This window comes from Lethenteron reissneri, chromosome 7 (assembly GCF_015708825.2).
Source record: "Lethenteron reissneri isolate LAM-NWPU_2019-01 chromosome 7, ASM1570882v1, whole genome shotgun sequence".
NCBI classification, from domain to species: domain Eukaryota; kingdom Metazoa; phylum Chordata; class Hyperoartia; order Petromyzontiformes; family Petromyzontidae; genus Lethenteron; species Lethenteron reissneri.
Genome location: NC_083785.1, coordinates 10,257,540 through 10,267,660, shown reverse-complemented (window position 1 = coordinate 10,267,660; position 10,121 = coordinate 10,257,540). Strand labels below are relative to the sequence as shown.

The window sequence follows — 10,121 nt, the reverse complement described above, 5'->3', positions numbered from 1 at the left end:
ATTTTATTCAGTTATGAAGCAGATGCACGCAACGGTGCGTTGATGGTCACGCCAGCGTGTGTTTGAGGTGTACCGTCAAATACAATGAATATCATCAACAGGGCGTACAGCATTAAGACCATAATTATACCGACAACAAAAAATGCAATGAACTGACATGCGCTCTCTTTTAAAAAAACGGGCGAAAGCCAAAGGATGACCGAGAAGCCAGGGGGGATAAGGCTCATGGGAGGATTATAACGGATTAGAGGTTTACCCTTGGTCTAAATAGCCACGTTTGGGCGACGGCGTGTTAATCAGAGCGGGAGGAGGGAGGGAGGAGAGAAGCAGCCGATGGGCGACATCACAGAGATATAGACAAAGGTACGATGCGCCTCTTGCAACGCACGCGTGCGCCCTCAAGATCGTTATAGCGAGCAGCCTGATCAACTCGTAGGTGAGAAGACACGAGGGATAAAATAATACGGCAGTGCGCGCGTTTTACCGGCCGATGTCAAATGTAGGAGTGCTAAACGTGTGCCGCGGTTCGCCTTTTGAAGGTTGTCGCGTTGGCTTAAGAGACGGGCGAAAAGAGTCGGGACGCTGTCATTTTTGGAAGGGTGGAAAAAAATGTGAAGGGAAAAAAAAATCAAAGCATATTCGCTGTAATGACAAATATTCTTAAATAGTATTCTTAGGTTTTTTCGGTAAAGTCACGTAGGTAAAACATTTAAATTAATAAAAGTAAAATTACAAATAAATAAAAATCACGACGTTTCGGAGGCAACACAAGCCTCCGTCTTCAGGTGGGACCGTCACAGCACGCTCGCTGTGTTGCCTCCGAAACGTGACTTTACCGAAAAAACCCTAAGAATATGAATCCTTGCAGTCACGAAAGCTTCAAATCTAGAATTCTTAAATAGTGTTTGTTGTGCGCGGTATCGTGTTTCTCGCTCCACGGCCGGGCTTAGAACTCTTGAAAGGGGCCCTCGGTCAATGAGTGATTTGATTTATGTAGCGACTAAATCTCAACACGCTATATATATCGGCGGGGGGGTTGCTCATTTTCTAAAGGCATTCGTGTGATAGGCAGATTACTAAAAGCGACTTGTAATAACTAACCATTAAGATTTTAAAAAATACTTTGATAACTGCGCATGCACAGCTTAGGTTGACACTTATCCATAAAATATTGAGAATCGTATTAATGTAGCTATTTAACATTTGGAATGTGCACATAGTTCACAGTTGAAATGTTTGTGTTGGCAAACGTACAGCATGATCAACAAACTTTAGCAATAATGCCGACGACTAGCTTCTCTGACATGTTCTCAGATTTCACCACGTGTTGTTCCGGCCCGATGTCCGACGTTTCGCTGCACGGAAACTAAATTGGATTGAACTGAATTTCAGTTCCTGAAGATCCGCAGCGTGTAGAGCGAAACGTCGGACATACGAATGGCCGAACAGCACGCAGTACAATCCGAAATGACATCGAAGGGCTGTACATCACAACCGCGAAACCCCAAGCAGACCGCTGATGACTGGAGGGTGTTGTTGATTGATCCACACAGGGACAGCAGAATAACTGCCTCGCGATGGAAGAAGAGAGAACGCCCGAGGATACTGCGAAGATGGAGGCAGAACAACTACGGATAGAAGTCAAGCTTACACGGGAGAAGGTACGTAGATTCTAGATTTGAAGCTTTCGTGACTGCAATGATTCATATTCTTTTAGGTTTTTCGGTAAAGTCACGGAGGTAAAAAATTAAAATTAATAAAAGTAAAATAAAAATCACAATGTTTCGGAGGCAACACAAGCTTCCGTCTTCAGGTGGAACCGTACAGCTATCGTACAGCTATCGTGCTGTGACGGTTCCACCTGAAGACGGAAGCTTGTGTTGCCTCCGAAACGTCGTCATTTTTATTTTTTATTTTACTCTTATTAATTTTATTTTTTTACCTCCGTGACTTTACCGAAAAACCTAAAAGAATAAAGGTACGTAGACACCATTACTGTGTCCCCTCGTTATTCGCCGAAGAGGGTTATGTTCCGGAAATCCTCGTGAATAGCAAATGTCGCTCATAATGACGTTGCCCAACGAATTTCGTACGCGCAACATCTGCAGATGCTTTCTGAAGCTTCGAGAAATGCTCTCTCTCTCTCTCATCACTTTATCTCATCACTTTATCTCTTCATTTTCTGGCATCCCATTCTCTCATCACTTTATCACATCACTTTCTTTCTTTCTCTCTCTCTCTCTCTCTCGATGCAGTCGTGTAGAGTTCCAGATGCGATTCGCAGGTAGCCAAAATTGCGGATAGTGAGTTCGTGGATAACGAGGGAGTTGCTGTACCGTAATTACAACCTCCCCATGCCAAATGGAGCAGCATCCTTCTGAAATAATTATTGAGTCTCAACGAGGCTTTGCTGGATAACTAATTATTAGCATAATTAATGACATATTTATTATTGTTATGTTACAATGACACTGACTCGTCACTTATTGGGACTGTCGAATTTTACCAGATTAGCTTCGCTGCTATGCAGATGAATTTAGCCAGTGCAGAGCATATGAAAGGTACACTGAGATTCTTTGACCACAACTATTATTATTCCACTTGTTTTCCCCTGGAAAAAAAAAACCTCACCGAGTCTCAAGGCTCTTTTTCGGGAGGGTCCTGTCAAGTTTTCACAGTTGGGTAGTTATCTTAATTAAGTACAGTAGTTTGCATGTAATTTTTTTATCATTGGGATGCTTGGCTAATAATAAAATACATTGCATGTTTAATAATAATACAAAAATCACAATCGACATGATTCGCAAGTCCTTTGTGTTTATAATATAAAATACAAATTATAAAAATGTACAATGAGATGACTGCAATAACCCAGCGCTTATCGCACGGCACTCGCCATTGAATGAGTCCGTTATTCTAAGTCAAGCTGTCTGGAGACCTCAACGAATTGCCTTCAAAATCTGGCCAGAGCTTGTCGCCAGCCCCTAAAGCTGACGCTTGAGACACTCGTTGGCTCCAAAAGTTTTGTTTTAACTATTGCACTCTGCGCTGGTGTCAGAGCCGAAAATCACACATTTCACAATTACCCTAAAAAATTGGGTATTTTTTGCATTTTGAACTATGCTGCCCCAGGTGTCCGTTACGTACGATAAATAACGAATGTCATTGTGTTCTGTGTTCCCACCTGGTTTAAATAAAGGATACCCTGGCTGAGATTCATACAGGATTACGCACAAGAGTAAATGATTTATTGAGCCGTAATATGAGCACATAAGTGATTGATATTTTGCATTATATCTATGCAGATCAAAGTAAGTGTATATAATTAAGGAATTGAAATGCATTTCACAGCGGCACAAAGTGCTCTCCTCCAGATTATGACATGCTCCAGCAAGTAAGATGTTTGGAGCTGTAAGCTTTTTGCTTGGGTTTGCTTCTGCCTACCGCCGATACCCACTTGCTCAAATATTCCATACTCCACCGAACTCGTCGCATTAAGTCGACCGCCGATGGCTTTTGGGTGTCATTTGCATCGCTCCGAGTGGGAAACTCGTGGTGGCGGTTATCTCGATGCAGTCTGAGTACGAATCACTCTGCTTCGCTTTTCTGTATTCATTATTCTTCGATATTACAACGCAAATTTGCTATTAAAATGTAAATTGGGACGAGGGTTTATGCGTGTACAAAAATCTAAATTAGGCAGAGAATCAGTTTGAGATTCATCTTAGTTATTGCGTTGGTAAATGTTGATTTAATTAGCTGTCTTTTTATCTTGAATGTTTGAATAAGTGCTGTTAGCGATCACTTATTACAGCTGGCCTGGCGTATTAAGTGGTGCTCATATATGTCGTGCCATTTTTCTTCCCAGTACAAACAATGATCGCAACAGCTCCACATTTACTTCGGACTGAGTTGAGAGTGAAGAGCCAGGCCATGTAGAAATGTTGATTGCCACTCATGTGCATGGGCAAAATGTTTTACCTGAGTCATTGGTAGCATTCTCTGACTGCGACATCACCAATCCCAGGGTATAAACCTTGCCAATGCACAAAGCCATTTTCATTCTTCTCTTTTTGCCTATTACCATCTCTCTATGAAGTGTCTTAATTGGCATTTCCATTGTATAATAATGCCATCTCATATTCTTAGGTTTTTTCGGTAAAGTCACGTAGGTGAAAAATTAAAATTAATAAAAGTAAAATAAAATAAAAATCACGACGTTTCGGAGGCAACACAAGCTTCCGTCTTCAGGTGGAACCGTCACAGCCACGACAGCTGTATTTTTTTTTTACTTAATGCAGCTGTCGTGGCTGTGACGGTTCCACCTGAAGACGGAAGCTTGTGTTGCCTCCGAAACGTCGTGATTTTTATTTTATTTTACTTTTATTAATGATAATTTTTCACCTACGTGACTTTACCGAAAAAACCTAAGAATATTAATCCTTGCAGTCACGAAAGCTTCAAATCTAGAATTAATGCCATCTCAATTGTCTCTACGCTCTACAGTGAGGGAAAAAAGTATTTGATCCCCTGCTGATTTTGTACGTTTGCCCACTGACAAAGAAATGATCAGTCTATAATTTTAATGGTAGGTTTATTTGAACAGTGAGAGACAGAATAACAAAAAAAAAATCCAGAAAAACGCATGTCAAAAATGTTATAAATTGATTTGCATTTTTATGAGGGAAATAAGTATTTGACCCCTCTGCAAAACATGACTTAATACTTGGTGGCAAAACCCTTGTTGGCAATCACAGAGGTCAGACGTTTCTTGTAGTTGGCCACCAGGTTTGCACACATCTCAGGAGGGATTTTGTCCCACTCCTCCTTGCAGATCTTCTCCAAGTCATTAAGGTTTCGAGGCTGACGTTTGGCAACTCGAAACTTCAGCTCCCTCCAAAGATTTTCTATGGGATTAAGGTCTGGAGACTGGCTAGGCCACTTCAGGACCTTAATGTGCTTCTTCTAGAGCCACTCCTTTGTTGCGTTGGCCGTGTGTTTTGGGTCATTGTCATGCTGGAATACCCATCCACGACCCATTTTCAATTCCCTGGCTGAGGGAAGGAGGTTCTCACCCAAGATTTGACGGTACATGGCCCCGTCCATCGTCCCTTTGATGCGGTGAAGTTGCCCTGTCCCCTTAGCAGAAAAACACCCCAAAGCATAATGTTTCCACCTCCATGTTTGACGGTGGGGATGGTGTTCTTGGGGTCATAGGCAGCATTCCTCCTCCTCCAAACACGGCGAGTTGAGTTGATGCCAAAGAGCTCCATTTTGGTCTCATCTGACCACAACACTTTCACCCAGTTGTCCTCTGAATCATTCAGATGTTAATTGGCAAACTTCAGATGGGCATGTATATGTGCTTTCTTGAGCAGGGGGACCTTGCGGGCGCTGCAGGATTTCAGTCCTTCACGGCGTAGTGTGTTACCAACTGTTTTCTTGGTGGCTATGGTCCCAGCTGCCTTGAGATCATTGACAAGATCCTCCCGTGTAGTTCTGGGCTGATTCCTCACCGTTCTCATGATCATTGCATCTCCACGAGGTGAGATCTTGCATGGAGCCCAGGCCGAGGGAGATTGACAGTTATTTTGTGTTTGTTCCATTTGCGAATAATCGCACCAACTGTTGTCACCTTCTGACGCAGCTGCTTGGCGATGGTCTTGTAGCCCATTCCAGCCTTGTGTAGGTCTACAATCTTGTCCCTGACATGCTTGGAGAGCTCTTTGGTCTTGGCCAAGGTGGCGAGTTTGGAATCTGATTGATTTATTCTGTGAACAGGTGTCTTTTATACAGGTAACAAGCTGAGATTAGGAGCACTCCCTTTAAGAGTGTGCTCTTAATCTCAGTTCGTTACCTGTATAAAAGACACCTGGGAGCCAGAAATCTTTCTGATTGAGAGGGGGTGAAATACTTATTTCCCTCATTAAAATGCGAATTAATTTATAACATTTTTGAAATGCGTTTTTCTGGATTTTGTTGTTGTTATTCTGTCTCTCACTGTTCAAATAAACCTACCATTAAAATTATAGACTGATCATTTCTTTGTCAGTGGGCAAACGTACAAAATCAGCAGGGGATCAAATACTTTTTCCCTCACTGTATATAATTCTACCCCTCATTTCCTGCTCTGAACATTCCCGAGATGTGCATCTCTGTCTCGTGTTCACATTCTGAGGCTTTAAAAATGAAAACTAAATTCCATTACAAATTTTACATACATACAAGTCACACACGCACACATGCTTATCACGGTCCATATTTCCGTCTTTTGCCACGTGCCAGATTTCGGAACCCATAATTCCTGCTTCCCATATATGCCTGTCTACATTAAAAAAATATCTTTCACACAACGCATTGACCGCTCAGACTTCTGGGAGTGCTTTTTATCAGCAGTATTGATTCCATACAAGCACACTCCATACCGGTTTCGACGTTCCGTGTCTCGTCAGCCGTTATGTTTGAACCAATGTTGGTGGACTACCTGATGTTTATAGGCAAGGACCATTCTCTATAATGGGTTCTAAATCGACGCAAAACTACACAATGCACAACATTCTCCACCACGATACACAATGGTTATTTTGTGTTGCAGATTTCCAAAGTTGCTCCTGACATCTTGGCGCACGTGGAATCGAATATGGCTGATGACCCACTGGTGAAAGGAGTTCCTGAGGACAAGAACCCCTTTAAAGAAAAGGGCGGCTGTGTAATTTCATGATGATAAAACAAGGAAGGGTTCTCACATGTACATTCATGCATAGATACACAGCCATGCGTTTGATGTGCATCTTGCATGCCTCCATGGTAACCTGCTGTCATTGTGTGTATATGTACGAATGAGGGGACCAGTCTAACAGTTGAAGAAACAGGACACGAAAAGTAAGCAGAGAGAAAAAATTGGGATGGGGCCCTCGGGGATCAAAGCACTTAACCAGCGCTGCTGTGATCCTGGGTTTTATTCGGGGCAGCCACCCGTGATCAAATTGGCTTCTCAAGTGTTGTGATTTGATGATCTCAGCCCAGTCGCGATTGATTTACATAGGTCCCCGAGACTCACATCGAGACCTGTAGACTCGCGTAAACTGAGTCGTAATTAAACCGGGTCCTAATTAAACCGGGTTCTCAAGTGTAATGAGTTGATGGTTCAAAACAGTCACCGATGACGCCACAAAAAACACCCATATTAAATGAGGTGTTTCACTTAATTTGAGACGAAAAAATCCACCTATGAGAATGTTATTTTGGCTGCCATAGGACAAACGTTTATGTAGCAGCGTGCATTGGAAAGTACACCACCCTGATTGTGGATAAAAGGTCACTTTAATGGATTTCAGAAGCCGTTCTATGATGTCACCTTCAGCGGGCTGTTCTCCAACACAGGATGATGCACTGCTTTGTGAGATTTTCACTGGACTTTTGCTAATCACGTGATATATGATAGCACAAGCAGAATAAATGTTTGGGAAATAATATGTATACAGTGACTCGTTCATATTTAAATTGTACAACCATGGCATTGCTTATTTCACAGTACCTTAGAATACTTGGGTAAAAATAGTGCTTAAATTAGGCATGACATCGTCAGCTCTGCTTTTTATTAGTCTCATTTTGCAAAGTTTTGACCACCACCAGTACATCTATCTGAGCTCCATATCACTTGAGTAGATTGAAGCCAGCGTAATTTACAATGTTAAGCACCACACGTCCCGCAGCTAAACTCATAACATTTTGTAATAAATCATGCAGTGCTGAATAACTCGGGATTATGAAGATTAAATTAAGCATTGCTGAAACTTGCCCTAAAACTTCTGCGACGCAGATTTTAACCAATCAGCCGGTTTACACGTATCTGTAGCCAAGAACGAGTTAAGTGCATGCATTCGACATTTACACCTATTTATAACAATAAAACTGTCTATTTTGTCCGTGTTCATATGGATTACATACACTTTAAAGTGTATGACAGAGCAAGTCAAATAATAAACATCCCCAGACACATCGTGTCCAACATGTGGTTTTCACGTCAGCTGTTGGATCCTCAGCCAGTGGCGACCATTCCATGTTCCCATGACAGCACCAGTCTCATTAGTTTTTGTTATTATTATTATCATCCATCTGATGTTCGTTTGAGGGGTTAGATCGTGTAAATATAAAATATGTCTTCTTGGTTCTTTCGGTAAAGTCACGTAGACGCTGTCTTTCCGACAGACCTGGTTTTCACCTGAGGATGGCTGCTTGCGTTGTGGCCGAAACGTCGTGAGAATTATTTAATTATGTTTTATTTTTATTTTATTATTTCCCTTCTACGTGACTTCACCGAAAGATCCAAGAAGATGAATCCCTGCAGTCACGAAAGCTTTAAATCGAAATAAAATATGTCGTTAAACCCGCCACCACCCGACACAGCCAATTTGTAAAGTTTGTGACATAAACAAAATATGCCAATTAGTTACCAGTTCAGCACACCGGTATGTTGGAGAGTAAGCCCACAACATTTACAATTGTTTTACAATTGTTTTCCTTGTTTACCCAAAACAGCTTCAGATAATCCCACGACTTTTTTCGGGAGGGTCCTGCCGAGCTTTCGAATGGGGGGGGGGGGGGGGGGGGGGAATGATTGCTATTTATAATCCCAATCGAGAATTTTTGGGTATTTTTTGTTTCCAAATTCGGAACTTTGGACAATGACGCTGGCGCATAATGGCCTACTCTTGTGAATGACGTCATCGTGTCTTTAACGTCCACTGCCAAGCAGATGGTGCACGTGTTTACGGTTACCGCACCTGTAGTAATAACGAGGGCGGTCACTGGATTAAAAACAAGTATAACCCGTAAAAACAAAGTTTTTCACTCTAAATCCTTTATATGCGTGGCGGCTAGAGTCCTCTCGTCCTCTGGCTTGAGATGGCTGCCACCTATGGGTCAGATGATTGTCTGCCAGTATTAAGCAATTGTTAATTAAATATTTAATTTGTTTTCCCTAAACAGTGTAAAATTTTGGGAAATTTTTTTCACGAACATTAATTGTCTCGCACAACGAATCCTGTGTGCAAAATGTCAGCTCGATTGGATCACGGGAAGTGGGTTAAAAAAACGACCGAAAGATTTGCACGGTCGTAAGCAAGCAAGCAAGCACGCAAGCACGCAAGCAAGCAAGCGAACTTAATATAAAGGATTTAAAAAGAGCCCATGATCTTCTGCAGCAAGCGGCGAGCACGATACTGCTAGGTCATGTCACCGCCCTGGTTATTACACCGTTAAATTATTAAATAAGTATACCTAAAAATTGTTACTAAGTAAATTTAATCATTTAACCGCTATTGACTTCATACAAAATGGTACGGCTCATGCGCTTTGGCATACTCATTTTGTGCAATCAAGAGGCATGGTAATGACCAGGGTTGGGATTTCGACTCCCAAACCTTGCAATCATAAAATCGGTACTTCCATCTGATAAAAGGAAAAACTACATATTGTGGAATATGCACTTTGCACGCGATTATTACATCGTCTATCTTTACGCCATTACATCACTTTACGATAAGCTGAATAAATAACGTGCTTTCAAAATCAACGACGGAAAAACTTGCTAGCTCCATATAATAATTACATGCTTCATGGGCGGGCTCGGTCAAAGTTTGTCGTTCGTTCCACAGCATAGATTGTGCACTGCACCACACCTCGATTTATAACGCAATAATCATTACAATTCACAAGATTGACGAGCATAACCTACTCGAGTGATTTTCATTCCACACATATTTCGTACCACGAACTTCTATCGCACCGAACGTAACCAGCCATAAAATACATGAAGGTAAAGGTGCAGTCCTGCAATTCTTTCCTCTGACCACTGCTGGCAGAAGGGCCCTTAACTTGAGGGGGTTTTTGGAGAGCCCCACTAGAGGGCATTTGACCTACACTTCCATGCTGGTCAGAGGTTTTGGAAGCGGTGGGACTAACCAAAATTTACCCGACCATGTGACACCTACACTGCTCCGATCTCTGGTGTACCCATGTTGTACTGCTGGGTGGAGACAGATGCAGATGAGTTTAATAAACGTTATTTTAAAACTACAATACCATGATTAAAAACAGTGACCTCTTCAAGCACAGTC

General features: G+C 42.0%; 1 protein-coding gene across 2 annotated transcripts; it reads left to right on the top strand.

Moving 5' to 3' along the window:
- Window positions 1–214: 214 nt before the first annotated feature.
- LOC133357493 (guanine nucleotide-binding protein G(I)/G(S)/G(O) subunit gamma-11-like) lies at window positions 215–7,999 on the top strand. Of its 2 annotated transcripts, none has more exons than XM_061575456.1 (3): window positions 215–363; window positions 1,554–1,661; window positions 6,596–7,999. In XM_061575456.1, the coding sequence occupies exons 2-3, from the start codon at window positions 1,578–1,580 to the stop codon at window positions 6,719–6,721; spliced, it is 210 nt and encodes a 69-aa protein (XP_061431440.1). In that variant the 5' UTR covers window positions 215–363; window positions 1,554–1,577; the 3' UTR covers window positions 6,722–7,999. The 2 variants fall into 2 exon arrangements, with proteins under 2 accessions (XP_061431440.1, XP_061431448.1); XM_061575464.1 differs by having other exon boundaries at window positions 326–436.
- The last annotated feature ends 2,122 nt before the right edge of the window (window positions 8,000–10,121 follow it).

Coding starts and splice junctions, on each gene's coding strand:
- LOC133357493 (XM_061575456.1), top strand. CDS start 1,578: ATGGAAGAAGAGAGAACGCCCGAGGATACTGCGAAGATGGAGGCAGAA. Junction 1,662..6,595: donor TCAAGCTTACACGGGAGAAG/GTACGTAGATTC, acceptor TTTGTGTTGCAG/ATTTCCAAAGTTGCTCCTGA.